Source organism: Grus americana, chromosome 10, assembly GCF_028858705.1.
Source record: "Grus americana isolate bGruAme1 chromosome 10, bGruAme1.mat, whole genome shotgun sequence".
In the NCBI taxonomy this organism is placed as follows: Eukaryota; Metazoa; Chordata; class Aves; order Gruiformes; family Gruidae; genus Grus; species Grus americana.
This window is the reverse complement of record NC_072861.1, coordinates 7,932,765-7,951,913: the sequence shown is the minus strand read 5'-3', so window position 1 is coordinate 7,951,913 and position 19,149 is coordinate 7,932,765. Positions and strand designations below refer to the sequence as shown.

At 38.7% G+C, this 19,149-nt stretch overlaps 1 protein-coding gene across 2 annotated transcripts in view; it reads right to left on the bottom strand.

Moving 5' to 3' along the window:
- The window catches only part of THSD4 (thrombospondin type 1 domain containing 4), a 354,361-nt gene that overhangs the window by 228,988 nt on the left and 106,224 nt on the right, over window positions 1–19,149 (bottom strand). For both annotated transcript variants that reach the window (XM_054836973.1, XM_054836972.1), the window contains exon 6: window positions 8,917–9,019. In XM_054836973.1, coding sequence (XP_054692948.1) covers window positions 8,917–9,019 — 103 coding nt within the window. The remainder of the gene's footprint in view (window positions 1–8,916; window positions 9,020–19,149) is intronic.

The window sequence follows — 19,149 nt, the reverse complement described above, 5'->3', positions numbered from 1 at the left end:
ATGACATACGGTGCATGTGACCTATTACAGGGAAATGGTTGACTTCATACATCAGAGTATGGTCCCTGCTTAAAATAGTACAGTTAAAAATACGTATGCATTATTACTTGAATTGTAACAAACCACAGAATCTCAGGTAAAAGCCAGGCTCTGATATCGCTAAGCTTCTTACTAATGCAAATCAAAACTTGTATATTTATAAAATTATATAGGAAGAATAACTATAAAAGTTAAGTTGCCATGTGGAAGCATTAGGTTTCCATATGTTTAAGTATCTAAGCATATTTTTTTATTAAAGCTTTCTACAGAAGTAGTTACATATTTCAGTAATACACAGGATATTTACAATTTCCAGGTCAAGCTCAACACAACACATGTTCAGGAAGCAGATTTATTGATGAAGCCAAAGAAATGTCTCAGATACTTCAGCACAGCCATACTTTTATAGCTTTGCAAATTTCCATCTGCTTTCTCGTGTGATCCATTTACAAACTGGGACTAAATAAAGGGGAAAAAGGGACATAGTATAAATTAACGTTTTGGTTTACTGCATTTGAATAAATTGTAGTCTCATAAATGAACAACATTTCAAAGAGATTTCAATTAAAAATGAAACTGAATTTTCAGTAATGTGTGAAAAATTGGTCCTTCACTGCCTCAGATAGGATTTCCCGTGAAAACAGGACAGGATTTTTCCAAATTTATTTCCTAAATCTCAAATTATGCTAGATCATAACCCTGAAGAAAGGCGCATGTGACATGTACATGTGAAGAGCATGTAGAAAGGAATTATATCGGCACAGTGGTTTAACACTTATTTGAATTGATAGGCATAGACTTAGGCTTCTGGTTTGCAGAAAGGAACCGAGACCAACTCCTGGACAGTAGTTGGTTTTTTTTCCCCTACCAACATACAACAAAGAAGCGAAAAAAACAGGTGGTAATAATCCCTTTTTTTTTTTGTGATGAAATATAAGAATGCCAATCTGTTATTACCTATATTCTGTTATTACCTATCATTAGAGAAGTGTACACTTTGAGTTGTAGCTAATCAACAAATGCAAACACCTACTAATGCAAATCTACTCATTACATTTCAAACCTCCCAAAACTCTGTCACCTCTTTGATGAATCTGTCTGGCAACAGCATTTCATGTAAAACATGAATAATGATAAAAAATTGCCATAGAAAATACAGTGCATGCAATTAAGGTACAACCTTCAAGAACAACTAGCCACGAAATGGAATGGACTTCTAACAGGTGGAGGCAAAAAAAGCAGAGAAGTACGGTCTATTGTGATGAGAAATGAAGACTTCAAGCAGCTGCCTCATTGAATATAATACCTCACAGCTGGATGAACTGCAGCACAGCTGGATTATTTCTTGAGATACTGTGTGTATATATATACTCAAACATCTGTATGTTCACTAACTAGAAGCAACTTACTAGAGAATGTATAAATAAAACAGTAAGACTTCTTGTCCTTTGGGTGAAAAAATTAGGCTGCGAAAATACTGCACACAAAATTAGGAGTACAGTACAGCATATCCTGAGCCACAAGGAACTGGCAGTTACAGATGAGGAAAGGCCCAGAGTTGATACACTGGGACTACATTACCTTTGCTTCTCAAGGACTGCACTCCTCTAGCCCGGAAATCACAGGCACTCAGGAAACATACACCAGGGCCTACCTTCCTAATCTTACGCAAGGATGAATTCTCTAATTACACTAAACTGAAGTTCCACTTCCAGTTAACCTAAAAGATTTCACAAATGTTATGTTTCTCTGTATATATCAAACTTTGCAATGCTTCTACAATAGTTTTATATTAAGATGTAATGAAATTCAACAATGGACATAGAATGAATGCTTGCACTGATAATGTGCATTTAAAAAGAAATATATCTACAATTTGTTTATACACATATCTCACAATTCTAACAGAAGAAAAACCAACACACTAAACCACTGAAAACAAGTAAAATATATTCAGGGTTGGCCCAGAATATTCATTGATTTGCAATATTGCACAACAGCCAAGAGGCCACAATTATTTGTGCATATTTGGTAGCTATATACAAATATTCACAAGTAATAACAGAAAACTTAGAAGCAACATCTAGAAATCTGACAAGACAAGAAAAGTGTTACTTGTCAGAATTTTGATATTTAGCAGACTTACAAACACTCCCAGGAAGGGATGTCCTGAGGTTCGCCAGTTCTGGTGGATGATTTCTTCTGATCAACTGAATGGAAAATGCTCCACAAAACATTTAACTGATGAGCCTTGTGAACGGAATAAATGGTTTGCTCATAAGCCTATATACCCTTGTCTGCACAAAGCCCGAGCAAATGAGCCAAAACCTCCCAAACCCTGAAACATCAGCACAACTCCTCTGTGCTTACAGCTGGTTGTCGAGGATCTGTAGGCAGTGTCTCCTGTTAACTGTACTCCCTGTAACTCTCCGAAGCCCTCTCTTACTTCTGGGTACTCCATTCCAGAAGTGCTTGCATCTCTCAGGACCCGACCAATATTTTTTAAGAGATCAATTAAGCTTTTCTTCCATTTATAATTACTTAAATCATATTAATCAGAGCTCATTCAGTGTCTTCAGTGTCACCAATTACCAGCAGACCAGAGAAATTTCTAACATCTAAATTGGGCCACTACATTTTGATCTGTTATGAGAAGCTATTTTGTCATTCAAAATGAGTGAAACCTGTTGTTACAAATTCAGCAACAAAAACCAGAAGAAATAAACATAGCAGCCCTGCATTAGTCTTCAGTCTCCATTCTAATATGAAAAATGAATTCAGTCTAAATCATAAACGTCTCTCATCTGACACAAAGTACTGAAGATGCAGTATTTGCTAGCCAGCTATGAAAGTTATACATTTCATTTTCTTCAGAGCTTATATTTTTCCCAGCTGTAGCTGGGAGACACCTACGGCTAGAAATCAGGTTACTAGAAGGTACTTTAAAACAAAAGTAAACTCAGAACGGATTTTACAGCCTGCACAGATCTACCTCTACAGTGAGTTCTCCTCTGAACACAACACAGGCTGCAGGATGGAGCGCGAACATGAAAGTCATTTTAGAGAAAGAGTACCATGAAGTCCAGCATGAAAACCATTCAGACCAAATATCCTTCCATCCAAAGTTTGGATTCTGATACATTCCAAGCAAAGAGAAGCCAGCTGAAATTGCCCAACCACCCTGCCACAAGGCTGGGTGCTGACACCCGGTGCCTGTCAGCTGCTTTCACTCCCGTCGATTTTGAAGCACTCATTATGGTGCCCATCTGTAGCTAGGTTTGGCAACAACAGTACTGGGGGAGACTGGGGACCCATTTTTCCCCCCCACAGGAAATGCAGCAGTGACATTTGTGCCATTTCATATACGCTACTGCTGCTTTCTGCTACAGGAATTTTTATCCCAGTTGAAACTCAGCCTGACTCAAACCCTGCTCCTCCAAAGAGCAATGTGGTGTACAGGCTCCATACCACTTCTGTCTCTCAGCAATCCAATAGAAAAATAAAGAGAATTTGTAAGAGGAAGCCAGACCTAGCAATCAGAAGGAACCGAATGAACCCTGCCAGGCCTTGCGGAGATCCCTCTTGCTGCCAGAGTTCACCTACTCTGGCCGACCCTGCCGATCCTGCACAGGTCAACGGTGCTGCCCTGCAGGCAACAGTGGGGAGCAGAGACCTCTTCATGCCCTCTGTGCAGGCCTTCAAGGCTCTAGCAACAAACGATTTAAAAAGCTTTCAAGATCTGAACATGGCTCTGTTCCTAGAAACTTGTCTGACCTGATACAGTACTTTAAGCCAAAGATATCTTGCCTCTACCAAGTGGAACTAAATCATCTGTACAGCCACCACCATGACGATCCTGTAGCCACGTCCTCATTCCTATTATTACCTTTGTTAGCTAGCATCCAGTGAGCTCTAACACAAGTTACAGCTGCAAATGTAAAAGAGCACATACACTTGAAACGGCAAGAATTCCCGCTGTCAGTGCGATGCAGGGAAATAAGTGTGCTGCCCTGCAAACAAGCACATTCACCTGAAAGTGGAGCACTGAAACTAGGGCTGGTTTTCAACAAAAAGCAAACAAAAACATCATGTAGAGAACATGCTTAGTCAAGTCTGCATTTTAGAAAACTTCCCATTAAAATTTTGCTCTAAAATAACAAAATGAAAAAACCCTCAAAAACAAAACCAGAATAATTTCCATGAAAATCTTGCATTTCTTTTACTATGAGGGAAGGAGACAAAGTCTCAATACCTTCTAGGGGCAAATCATGTCTGACTTTCACTGGACCAGGCTCTGATTTGCAAAAAACCTCTTTTTTTAAGAAAGTGAAATTGTCTCTTGGGAGAAAATGCTCAGACTCTGTAGTATTTTTTTCTGCTTGTAAATTGCTATGTTTAAAAGCAAGAAAAAAGCCAAGTCCCCAAAGAATACATTTTTAGCTATCTCGGGTGTTACACACCAGAGATGCAATCACAGCTCCTCCTAGACTTCAAAGTCCCCTTCCACTCCTGAAGCAGGCAGAGGCTCCCCTTGTGGTTACCCACACCAAAGAGCAGCACAGGCCGGAAAGCTGAACATCCCTGCAGGACTCTGCATCTCAAGAGAGCAGAGCATGCAGTGCAAAGCCATGGTGTGCTCTGTGCACATGTATCACTCCTAGGCCTGCCTGGCACAGGTGTAATTCTAACTGCTCTGACAGAATCCCATGGCTAGGACTGCAGTATCAAATACTGTCTATTACCAAAGCCTGGCTGTCATTATCAAACACAACTCAAAACAAGAAGGGCTTGCAGTTGACCAGGATTTTCTGCAGTTACCGATTTGAAAATACTATATTTGACAATGTATTGTGGATATAAAACTATCCAGGTACCCTCCTGAAGATGAAGTATCACAGATTTTCCTGGAGAGAACTTTATTTCTTCTTTAACCTCATACAGGATTTCTGACCAAAAAAAATCTGCAATTGTCTCCCCTCCTCTCAAAAAAAGCAGTTATTCTTCACTACGAGAGACTCCCAAGGTCAGATCCCCACTGAGTTATACTTTTCAATGAAGCAATAGGTTTTCTCCTTTCAATACATTCTTTTGATACAGCCATCAAAATATCAAACACTTTAGGTTATGAATTTTTCACCACAATTAAACCTAAAAGTTGGCTGAAATAAAGAGTACAAATTAAAGAGTTCAATTATCAGAAAGATTAAAACATGTATTGCTTCTGTAGATTTAAACTTCCTTGCAAGTTTCATGGCTGTGTCACTGTGATGTCTTCCCTCTGGCACAACTGGATCCTTCCTCTCAAATCCTGCCCTTAAAGTCATTACGTGCTATTGGTTCTCCAACACAGACTAGGGCTTTTTCATTAAATACTCTAAATTCATAGGGTTTATAGTCCCTGTAATATGGCTTTTTTAATAAAGACATAAGTTTGTGTTGGAGCAGTAGCAGATAAAACAGGGGTTAGAAATGCAGCTGCACCAATCTGAACAAGGGAGAAACAAAAATATGTGTATTTTAAAAAATAATAATAATTACACTTAACTCGCCATCAAGACAGGGCTGTAAATTATGGTTTAGCTGCCCTTATTGATCCAACATAAACACTAGGAGTGAGCTGTGCTACGCAGGGGAGGGAAAAAGAAATGATTGTGGCATGTTTTAGATCCCCCGAGTCATCTTTCCTGGCACAGGGCAGAGTGAGTCAAAGCTGCTGTGTAGGAAGCAAGGAGATGGAGGTGGGCTGAGCTGGCTCAGCATTGGCTGTGTCTTGTCAATAGCAGTTTGAAAAGGGAAGCATCAAAGCTAATACATCATAAGTCTTTGGGGTCACATTGTAGGAGAAGTCACGCTGTCCGCAGAATATGCCTTCAGCCGTGTGCTTGCTGGGGTACCAAGCTCTTTTTTCTGCCTAAACGCATGGTACAAAGTGCCAAAGTTGTACAGCTCTGAAACTTCCTTTTGGGCAACTTCACAATGCCGAACATGACATAGTATATACTGAATGTTCATGATTTGAAGTAAAGAGGTATAGCTCTGCAAGTCTTCACTATACCCACAACAGATAAAACCAGGACTGAGGCATGACTACATTAGAAACAAACATTATTAGATCATGTTGAACATGAGTCAACAGTGTGCCCAGGCTGCCAGGAAGGCCAACCATATCCTGGGGTGCATCAAGCATGGCATTGCTAGCCGGTCTAGGGAAGGGATTGTCCCACTCTACACTGCGCTGGTGCGGCCTCACCTCGAGTACTGCATGCAGTTTTGGGCACAAAAAGGACATAAAACTATTGGAGAGTGTACAAAGGAGGGCAACAAAGATGGCGAAGGGTCTAGAGGGGAAGACGTATGAGGAGAGGCTGAAGTCCCTTGGTTTGTTCAGCCTAGAAAGAGGAGACTGAGGGGAGACCTCATCATGGCCTACAGCTTCCTCACGAAGGGGAGCGAAGGGGCAGGTGCTGATCTCCTCCCTCTGGTGACCAGTGATAGAACCCAAGGGAACGGAATGAAGCTGCGATGGGGGAGGCTTAGGTTGGATATCAGGAAAAGGTTCTTCACCGAGAGGGTGGTCAGGCACTGGAACAGGCTCCCCAGGGAAGTGGTCACAGCACCGAGCTTGACTGAGTTCAAGAAGCGTCTGGATAACGCTCTCAGTCATACGCTCTGATTCAGCTGGTCCTGTGTGGAGCCAGGAGTTGGACTCAATGACCCTTATGGGTCCCTTCCAACTCAGGATATTCTATGATTCTAGATCAATTGGGAGTTCGATATGAACCTACCTGAGTCTGCACTGACTCATGTTGAAATAAAACTAGGTAACATCAATTGTGGATCAAAGCTGCTGATCTAAAGGAACTACAGAGAGCGTGCTAGCATGTCCATTTCTGGGCATAGGAAAAAGGAACTTCACATACTTGCAACACTCCTTGAGTCCCCTGAAAAATAAACGAACAGTGACTTCCAATACTTCCTTCAGGACATATTTGGAAGGGTCTTCATTGTTACAAAACAGGCATTTTGCCTTCGTGCAATGAGGCAAGGCAGAGAACCCAGAAAGCTGGCTCAGAACAAGCTATTCACGCAATGCAGTCCAGCAAGGGATTCCCTCAGTCCCCCAAGAGCAATACAGTGACAGCAGCATGTGCCGTCTTCCAGCTGACACACCCAGCTGCAGATGCGTCTTTCACTTTAAAACTTAGTATTGGGCTCTATACTACAGGATAGACTGACCTCAGTTTATTAACAGCAAAAATTCAGCAGTAGCTATCACCCTTTTGTCCTCCTAAACCTATTAGGATGAAGGGAGGAGGAATAAAAATATGAGAACCAGGAGGAACCCCTCCATTACCAAAGAAACTTTCCTATTCCTTTTCCAATTGTCTTATTTTGCCTCCTTTTGGGAGCTGGGAAAGCAACTTAGAACAATGAGTTAAAGACTGAAGGCAAGTAAAACCTACACAGAGCACTAACTGCCTCAGAGCGGACCACTGACAGTGAAGATGTGCGTAATCAGGTAAATCTTGCCACTACGTCAATTTTAGGGCATACAGGAGCAGGGTATTGCCATAAAGATAAATCATAGTACAGTGAAGCCTTTATTTGTAATGATGTCTTCCAGCAAAGAGAAATCCCTGCAAACACTGACTGCAAGACATTAAAAGCCATGGAATAAGGTATTACTTCTGTTCAATTGTGTGGCATTGCATTATATGTAGCTACTTACACAGAAGACAATAAAAGCCATATTCAAGAGACACTTAAAAAATACGGGTAAATTCTCTTCCTTCTACTTTGTTCTCAAGTCTAGAAAGGGTAAGTAGATGGGCCCATATCCTACAGTTTAAAGTGTTAAGGTGAGACGGAGCCTCCATTTGGAGGGGAGACATTGCACAGAACTTCTGGGACAGAGCACGCACCGCCTGTTGGTAAAGGAGTTTGTGGGTAACGAAGTCATTTTTGTACCCTCCTGCTAATGATTCACACCAAGCGATAGAATGGTCTCAGAATAATTAAGATTGCTAGTCCACAGTATGCGTACATATTTCTCTATGCATAAATCCTCTTTGGTCTTTGATGTTTTGTGGAAAACAACTTTTAAAAAATGTTAATTTAAAAAATAAGCCATGAACTATAACCTCTGAATCCAGAGACATATTTAAAGAATAAATTATTTACCTCATAAATAATAATGAACATCAACTGAGGTGGGTCCAGCTCTTGTTTACAGAAGACAAACAAAATAAGTATTTCACAACACATGTTTCTGGAGAAAGGTTATAACCCCCAAGTGACTGAGATCTTATCCTCCAAGGGTTAGGACTCTAGAGGGGTGGCAGACCACTACCTTGTGTTCCAGGACAATCAGTTCACCATACAGCTGGGGAAGTCCATAGCACAGGTATCCCTCCCACAGTCACCATCCCAACTGTCAAACATACCATTAGAAAATACAAATTAGACAGCCATAGAGTCCTGAAATTAATGTATAAGGACCATGAGTCACATGGGAAGCTGGCATAAAAAAATTTAACTCTGTTGACTGAAATGGAGCCATACTGAGCCTTTGTCATCAAAAATAAATATATAAAAAAAAGATATTTAACAGTAGTAGCTGAAATACTGTTGCAACACTATACAGAGCCAATGATAAACCAGTCAAAGACTTATATGCTTTCATTCCTGTAAAATATAAGAAATATTGATGTAAGATTATCTACTTGTCTGCCCATGAATAAATGCAGCAGACAAACAGAGTAAAATGAGCAAGACTCAAACAGCCGAAGCCTGATGGCTTCCACTGGGTAAAAATTACATTTGCCTTTCCAAAACACAATCTGTATAATAATGCAAAACCAAGTTGTCTTCCCTTACCTTCTGCAAAAGGTTCCCATTCATAAAACCGACCCATAAACGGCTTGTTATTGTATGATGCACATTGCACTTCTCTAATATTTCTGCTGCTTTCAGGACACATCTGTTTAAATAAAAAAACAGTCACATTATAATCAACAATGTTGTTATTGCTTTCTCATTAATTCACTTTAGAAGGTTAATGAAGACCCTGCCAAATTCTAATCCAGATCAGCAGTATTAGCATCTGGAGATTCTTTTCCTTTAAAACAGGTAACAAACAGTGTGCTTTTAAGTAACAGTATCAAACCTTCCTGTAGAAAAAAAACTGAAGGGAAAAAAAAAAGGCAAATTTTTTTATTGAGCTGTTATTTTCCTCAGCAAAAAGATGACACTTCCAGATAAATTCAAGAAATTAGATCCGAATCATTTCCTTTCCACAATAGCTTCACATTTTTCATTATTAATTTTCTGGGCTCAGATTCAACAGAGTTGAAACACTTAGCATACATGCTTCCATAAGTTACTAAAAGCTGGCCACACCAGCTTCTTATTCTTATCCTATGCTTCAATACCATATTATCACTTTTTTATTTTTACATGCTGCTATGACAGTCATTGCATTACTTTGTATTTTAACTTGTGCCTTCAAATGCTAACTTCAGAGTTCTTGAAGCTAAATAGTGGTCACTTGCAATGCAAGCCTTTGGCAGACAAGCCTTGTTTAGATGTGAAGCAGATTCCAAAAGTAAATACAAGTTAAATACTTAAATACTTAATTACTTTGTTCTGCCTGTATCCTCGCACTACAGCAGTTACAGCAAACAAGTACTCTGTGTGTGGGCACACAGAAAGGGGAGAAAGATTTCTAGAAAAGGCAGGGGTTAATTAGAACAATTTCTATGCTTGGAGAAAATAGACAAGCTTTGGTCAGAGATGCATTTTTTCAGGTAGCCTTTAGATGATCGAAATGGCTATTGAAAACACTATTTAAGAACAGTAGAAACCACATGAAGAACTGGACTAGAACTGCAGGGGTTTTTTTCTACCGGAGACAGATTTCAAGGGAAAACTAGAGACAATATTATATGAAAGCAGCATGGCTAAATAACTTTTTGAAGGGAACAGCAAGAGAATCAGTAAGAGCTCTTGTTGCAAATGGAAGTCAGTTCTCTTATACTTGCATAGGGAGAAAGACTGGTCATCTTTGCAGTGAAAGCACACCAGAGGTCCCAGAGGAGTTCTTGCTTTGTATCCATCATCTATATACGAAGATTTTTGTAACTGGATCAGTGAAATGTCAAAGCCAAGAGTTTTCAAGTGGGCTATAAACTGTACCAAAGACACGCCTGGGGGAAGGTTCACGGACTACTTTATCTTCTATTAGAATCATGGTAACAAATCTTCTAGAATAAACACTGTTTCTGGCCAAACAGCCATCTGTACTTTGTTCACCCACCCTTCTGAGATCTCCAAGTACATGCAAATATTGCTTTCCTCAACAAACTCTCTAATAAAAAAACCAAACAAAAAAGCTTCCCTGAAAACAGGACCATGAGCCACCAAACTCCTTTGGAAGGGTGGAACCAAAAGTCTTTCTAGTGCCAAATGCAGAAAGCAAAGCTATATTCCCACAACTGAAATACACATCCTTACATCTGTGACACAGCAATGCAGCCACAACCACCAACTAACCAAGGCTAGGAAGCTTACATTTTTCATGGAAAACAATCATAGCACATGTCCTAAAGGTGAAGGAACAGAACCTGAGCTGGCATAAATTAAGGTCATTACATTAAATTACAGCAGAACGACATCAGTTTGCACCAGCAAAGAACCCAGCCTGAAGGGTTTCTTTTTGGAACACTTTCCCCTTTTTTTTGGCAGACGTTTTCTGACAGTCTATTGTGAAGTTTTGCTGTTTCTTGTTTTTCCTTTTCTGAGCCTTGAGCTTGTGCTCTTGCGTACCAGCATTTCTGCTCATAAACCATTTCCTGTGCACACCATTCATACCAACTGCAGACAACGTATGACTAAAAAGATCAAAATATTCATTGCTGTTGCCAAAAAAGTGACACTCGACCCTTCTAAGATCATTTTTATACAGTTACAATTTCTGTTTTTAAACTTACTGAAAGTTGCCCACAGGACAGAGGCTCCATTGCTTTAAAGCAGGACAAAGGACTGACAAATACACTAAACACTGTGGGATCAAGCCGAAATCAGAAGAAAAGGCTAACTCAGTAATGTCCCTGCTACTTTAAAAGTCCCAACTCAGTTGTCCTTCCTCCACTTCTTTCATCAAAGTTTAATTACAAAATAAAATTTTGAGTAAAAAATTGAGTTACTTAGTCTGCAAAAACTCTTTGCTTTATTCTTTATACAGATTATACTCATTTTCATTTTAAAATGTCTTTTAAAAATATTTGATGAAAGAGTTAAATACAAGGTGCAACTAGTCAAACTCACTACAGTTCATGAATCACCAAGGCTTAAAAGAGTTATACTATACTCTACGTATATACTAGTTAACATCTATACATCATTTATTAACCCCACCTAAATTCTTAACGCATAGCTGAATGAAATGACAGTTTTTCACTGCCTACTGCTCAGCTCCCCTGAAAATTAAATCCTTGAGCCTTTCTCAGAAGAGCTAAGAGTGCCAGGCACTTTCTCTTGGCCTCTCTGGCTTTTTAGCACATCTTTTAGGCAGAAAATACACTGTTATCACTAAAAGGAAAAAGCACGACCCTATACAATCAAAAGCGAAACTTTAGCATAGGGGTTTCTGTAGATCCTCATTTTTTATTTATTCCCTAAGAGTAGAATCTATTTTTACACTTTTATTTAATTACTATTTTTGTCACAAACACACGTAGCCTGACTATAAAACTCCTAAGACAACAGCAACAAGCATCTGTGAGGAGAAGGTGACAACCCCAAAGAAAGCTCATATTTACAACGTCTAACAGTTGTACCTTACAGAGTTCATCATTTGCTTCCTAGCTCCCACACATGGCTGGGAGCCACTGGACGATGACCAAGGACAAAGCCAGGCTTTCCCATAGCCCCGTCCCCTGCAACATGCAGCAGGTCACACCTGTGCCCGGCTCACTCTCTGCCCAAGGGTCTGCCCATGACACAGTCCCTACACACTTCCTGGCCCTCCGCCAAACAAATAGCAATTTTGCTTTAAAAAGCAGGCATGCTGGCATGTTTACAGATGAAGAATGTTCCTATGGCTAAGCCAGAGTAACAGGATTTAAACAACCTGGATCTCTTTCCAAAATCTTCCAGAGGCTGTCGGAATGAGCTTTGCTAAAATATTTAACTTTACTGTGTGAAGCTCCCTCAGTTCCCCCTAGTAATGACGGCATTAGGACTGTGCTACCTGGTAGGCAATGGAAAACAATTTTTTGGAAAATAAAATGTTGAGTTTGATTCATTGTTTTGTTAATGACAGATCTGGAATTTCATTTTTTCCTCAAAAGCTTCATTTTGGCTTGTGATTACTGAGGGAGTTATCTAAAGTTTTTCATAGAGGTTTTGTTATAAAACCAGGATGACCTCTTTGGACGTTTGTAAAAAAAAGAAATAAAATCTCCTTTTAAAACCAGGTCAGTAGAGGCCACATCAGCAAAAAATATATGTTACATTTACTAAGATAGATCTCAGATTCCATCATGTAGAAGTGGATATAAATTATCTAGAAAACTATACTATCTGCTGGGAGAGGGGTTTTTTTAATTATTATTCTTTCAGTTGTGCACTATAAAATTAGAAACAGCACCTAGAGTCCATGGGTTTTAGATGATGTGTATCCTACTTAAAATATGCTGCTTGGAAAAAACAATGCTGTATATAAAACGTGCGGGACTTTAATCAGCTAAGTACCGTGAAAATGCCCAGCATTTTCTCACAAAGTAAGAAGACGCTTCCAGAGCTTCCACTGCTGCATTATGATGCGGCTGTTTCAATGAGTATGACATCTCAGCCAACTTTTCTTCCTGTATTTTCAGAATGTGGAATTAACAGCAGCAGCACAGCACTGTGTTGATGAGGCAGACAGTGCTTCAGACAAAAAACATTTTAGAAGTATCCCTTTGCGTTTTGGGACCTCAGGCCAAATTTCTTCAAATGCACTGTGTCTGCAGTTGATAGAAACTTTGCACTTCTGAAACAGTAGCTTTATTTATGCTTCAATTTCATCTGAGATATGCAGATACAAAAATATTCTAAGGGACAGCAACACACAGTACTTCTCTTTGTCATGTGCCATTCCAGCTTTCTTAAAATGAGCTGCTAGTACAGCTAAGCTGGAAAACAAAGAAACCACCCTACTTGCTTTTTAGCTTTTGGGAAACATTCGAAAAGCACAAGTTTTTAATAAACCTTTGACACTTTGGTTAATTAATGAAGTGTTGGAAAAACACCAGAAAATTATCAGCCTGCCAACAGATGTGCACTCACACTGGATGCATGCCTGCCATTAACAAAACTGTTCCAAAGCTGCACTGAGATAATGCACTTCTGGAAATGTATAAATGGGTCATTTTGATCCTGAAACCACCTCTAAAGGCAATTAAAACATTAAGATTTTTGGCACAGTTTCATTCTTATGACCTACAGTAACTGGCAAACTCTTTTTCCAAGGCCCCATAGTCCTTCTGGATTCTCCAGGCTCAGGCATAATTCATAATCAATATTTTCTGTATGTGCGATATTATGTATTAAATTAAGTCTAAGTAATCTAGTTGCACTTGAGTTTTCATTTCTGCAGTGGTTCTACCTAATCATATTAATCCTTCGACATTCCAAAGGATAAACACATCTCCAAAGAAAAATAATTAAAATACTTGTTTCTGAAACACTAATCTGAAGATTCTTCTTTGATTTTCAGACCATACTCTTAAAAGTGGCATGTCCTTGCAATATGGATACTACTATAAATACTATACACAATCCACCACATCTCCTGTGAACTCCTGCTCTGAAGTGCTGGTGCCTTGTTCCTCCTGAAACCTATGGAAGTTCCATGTCTATAACTGAAAGCAGGAACTGGCATCCTTCAAATTTTAATTCTTCTGCTAAGTTGTTTCTCTTTGCATTGCCAAGGACTGTGCACGCCTGTATCAGTGTTACTTAGAATGAAGGCAACCTACTTTTGTCTAGCTAAACAAACACTGAAAGACAACAACAGATTCATTTAAACTACTGGAGACTCTCTTATTCCCCCAATAATTCTAATTTTTAAAAATGGCAAAAGAACATGAAGACAATTGTCTGCCAACTAAAAAAAAGAAATAAGGTATATTAAATGTGTCCAGATATCAGCCAGATTTTTTATTAAAATGGGATTAATGCGTCTGAAAAACAAAAATACGCAAGAAACTAAAATGCCAAATTTCTAAAATTATGTGAAGAACAGCTCTGCAGTAAAAATAGTGCTAGCCAGCTCTAGTTACAGTCCATGACCACAGACAGTACACTATAAATGTCTGGCTTCACATGGAATGAAAATTAACATCTGTGAATGCAGTGGTATCTGGACAAGTTTATGAGGAAAGAGCACCTGTATTGCCGAAATCTCGGCACTGCCTCAAGCAATGAATTTACACCTACGTGTCTGTTGCAATGGAGATTAAGCTTAGTTATGACAATCATCATAAACTACTAACTTTTTGCAATAACCAGAGAGAGATTCTGAAGTGACGCAAAGTCTAAGGGAGCAAGTAATACAGGGTCGCAGCCTTTCCCCTCACTGCTTTCAAGGGGCTGCCTGTCATAGATGGAAAAGACCTCAGACGTGTGCACAATACAAAATCATTATATTTCTGCCCAAACTCTGTTCAGCTAGTAACGAGCTCGTGTTTGGAATAAGGAAGATGCTCTGTGGCAGAGCTGCACACCAGGGTGCCTGCCTTCCCTGACGTACGCGCTGGCTCCCACCGCCATGGGTAAGGGAACTGCTACCATCTCATTTGGAACTTAAGGACCATTTTTTCCATTCATGATTTCAGCTTGGCACCAAGAAAGTCCTCTGAATTTACCTAGAAAAGTCTTTGAAGTGTTACCCAAAGGTAATCTTTATTAACTTTGCAATGTATCAGACAAAAAAAAGGCATTAATGCATAATGTGGCAAGCATATCTATTACTGCTCTACCTTTTTTCTCTTCCATAGCACTTTACAGCTTAAAACACAGTACATCTAATAACAGGGAAGAAAGATCAACCAAACAGATGGAAAAAGAAGCATTTCTGCTTAACTTTATGGGCTTTTTTAGAATTCTCATTGACAGATCCATCTGATTAGATTGAAATAACATATTTTATTTAAGATTTTCAATAACTTGTAAAAGATTCAAGTCCAGCTTTGGTTTTAAATAAAATGTGTGCATCCTTCCCACACAAAGCATCTACACTGATCTAACGTGCATGACTGGAAATGTTTGGCACTATAAGCTTAGAAGGGGCTCACCAAAGAGCTATAGTAGGAAAATTAACAGTACAGTTCCACAGTAGTACCAAAAATGTGTTAAGGAAATCATCCATTTCTATGTATTACTAAAATTTTACAAATGCTATTCCAAAAAAAACCCAACCAAACAACAACACAACAACAAAAAAAAACCAATCTGAGAAACAATAATTGGTTTCTACATCGAAGTTTAACAATTAGAAAATGGAAGACAAATACTGAAGACAGACCATGCTGGAACAGAGTATCATCTGGTATAAAGAATCTGCAAGTATGCTATGGAAGGCAGAGCTATGTCAATTCACACCTGCCAATGATCTAGCTGGTTGACTGTTGCTAGTCTTTTTTTGATCCAGCAAAAGACCAGATGACTATCAACTCATTCCAAAGCCTTTTTTTTTTCCAAAATGTAGTTTCAGTTTTACTGTCCCAAATTTCTTTTAGTGCCCAGTTCCCTGAGTGAAGAAGTACTTCAGTATTGAGACTGGAGTGCACATAGGATATTCTTTACATGATCCCAATCAAGCATCAAAAGCTTGGCATTTGCAACAGAAATCATAACTGCTTTGTACAATGGCAGTTCTCAGTCTCAGCAGTACTATCATTTTTCTACATAAATATGCTGCATTAAAAAAAATCCACCAAATACAAGAATCCATCCATTCAAATATCTATTTATAGAAACACTACATAATGCTCAAGGTGCTTAAACTGCACACTATTGCCTCATTTAATGGGAAATCAATGAAAAGTTATTTCCATTTGACACGACCTGGCTCATAGTCTGAAGAATGGCTTAACATAGAAGCTTTCAGCCTTGCTACAGATTCCGTGTCTCATCTGTCTACATTGTTCAAAGACACCTGAAAAATAGAGCACATTTTAATAGTCCTCCTCAGAAAATGTTAGGTTCATGTACTAAGGATAGTTGCTTTAATATAATAGTAGTAGTATTCTTTACACTAGAAAAATCAGCCACACCAAAACCTTTTTTGAAAGGCATCACCCATATCAGCTTTGAAAGACCCTGAGACAAATACTTGATGCAACTCTAGTGACATCAACAGACTTAAAGCAAAGATGATGTATCTAGTCCTCATAGTTTGTAGAAAATTATGCCAAAGTGATAAAACATCTACTGTAGGGTTCCAGCAATATTTTATTTCATTTTTTAAAAACATTGTTCTTAGAGCAGCCTATTCTTTCTGAGGTGCAGCTTTTATGTCACGTAGATTTCATTACTTCACTCTTCTATTCTACCAGCTTCATAGGTACACGGGAGTAATTCTCTACCAGTTTTCTATATGAAAGCCTAATCAATTTAAATGGAAATTCAGTTACATGCATTCCATTTCAATGACTGGTCTTTGTGTGGGAGGAGGAACTACCTGAATGGTTCCAGCAGAAGGACTGAAAGTTCAGGGAAGTTTCTCATTTGTATTACCATGATATTCCACTTTTTAATGGAAAATTCTTATTACAGCAATAATCACAATATTCTTAGAGAAGGATCTCTATTTTAAGCAACAACTAGGCAACAGAAATGTTTATGCTGTGTTATATGAGGCAGAAATGTACAGGCACAGGGTGAATTCTGGTAAGTCTGTTAAGAGAATGCATTTTGTTCCTTTTTGTTATAAAAGAGACCTACAATGTGGAACAATTTGTTTTCCAAAAAAGTGAACAGTTGCAGAGCACCGTAAATGTAGCTTAAAAATTACTATGAGCTTGCAGGAGCCAACTGCAACAGAAATTACAGCATTATTCCTATTTTAGAGTTCTTGTTTCTATCAAAACAGTTTCTGATACAACGCACTCTTACACTGTTTTCTGCAATATATTCTTCCTTCCTAGGTCATACTACGTAAAAGAAAAAAAAGGCACCTTTAACTAGCAGATACATTTGCCATATCTTCTAATGCTTTGGTATAGCTACAGCTGGTAGCACTGTCCATTTACTTATGAGTTTGTCAGACAAACTTTAACCATTCAGACTAGAACTTTCCGCTCCTGGTATCTTAGCCTCATTTTTTTGACTGAATTATTTCATCCAAGAATGAGTCAGAAGAAAAACAAGAGAGAAGAAATGTTTTATTTTTTCCCCATGCTTCAAATATTCTGATATTTTTTTTTTTTTTTTTCAAAATATAAGTGCCTGTTTTATTTTAATGAGTGAAATGAAGTCAGCCAGGAAAGTGGGTTTTTGTCAAATACGCATCCTCTGCCTTTTATATGGAAATCCACCCAAATATAGCCAGGCCACAAGATTTTGAAAAGAATGCTGATAATCATACTTCGTACATGTTCAGTCAAAACTTGTTAAAGTTTTGCAGCTAAACTACCTGAACAATCTGTTCACAAGAAGTGTGTTCCACATCTGAGGCTAAGAGAGGCTGAGTTTTCCAGTAATTATTGGTACGTGCTCCTGAGGTCTGTATTAGGGGCAGGCATTGGAAATATAAACAAGACATATCTCTCTCCTACTCTTAATAATCCTTTGAGCTTGTTGCAGGCAGGATGGTGAAAATAAGGAAGCAGCCTAATACAAATGCCTGTACCTAAAATGCATGGAATACTTTGAAAAAACTTGGATAAATCTTGGGACTGGGATTCAACAGATGGGACTGGATGAGCAAGTCAGCTGAAGAAGGTACTGAGAAGAAGAAAGTGAAACTGCATCGAACTGTAGATAAACTGGGGAACCTAAGTCTAAGAAGGAAAGATTGGAGGCAGAAGAGATGGAAAATATTAGACAAGGTACTAAGAAAGTGAGCAGTATGACTGAGCAAAAATACAGTGGGACAGCTTCTGCTAGAGGGAAGGAGGGCTGGTTTTGGAGGAATGAGAGAAACACCTGTGGTGAGAAAAAACCTGTGAACATCATGGCAAAGCATTTTCATTGCCCTGAGTAAATTCCTTCTACCATTGGTGCAACTGCAATGGTCTGATGAGTCCTGTGAACAGTGACATAGCACATGATGGTGTTCTGGTTTTAAAGGCTTTTTTGGTTTTGTTTTAAAACTATAAAGTTACATACAGTTAAGTCACAGGACATTAAAAGAATGTTTAACCCCAACTTAGAAGAGATTGTCCGTGCAATTACTATATAATTTGGCTCTTTTTGCCTGTAAGGTCCATTCTCAACTCTGTGATCATGTACTATTTTTTCCATACGATCTATGACTCATTCAGCGTGCAGAACAGACTTACTCTGGGGATGAATCAGGAATGTTTAGTTAGAAGAGTTATTTATATAATCTTTGTCTCATTCACTGTAGAAGCTAGTAGGTATACAATGGACATACAGAATAAGGAACATGAGAGACTGTCTGCATTTTCTGGAAGTAGCTACTCTACCAGTTTTAAATTATTGAACACTTATTTTAAACCCCATTCTTCCCTATCTCAGCTCCCTTTCTTACAATAGAGATTAGATCTTGTTATCACACAACAGCTTTGTGAATCTTAAACACTGCAGTAGTAGTATCAATGACTAGTCCTCAGAGAAGCCATTTTTTCCTCATCTTCTGCAAGGAGCATTTTTAAGGCAGGGAGCCAAATGCTGAATAATAAAGAGAATAACATTAAGCACTGTATCACTAACAACTAAGCTGCTAAACTATGCAGGGATAAAATAATATATTATCAGGTAATTAAATAATTTTTTTAACACACAATGGTCACCATAGGATTGCTGACAAAACTCTAGTTCTGAAAGCTCTAAACCTTTGCAGGTTTGACTTTGTCACGTTAAGAGAGTCCTTTTAATGGC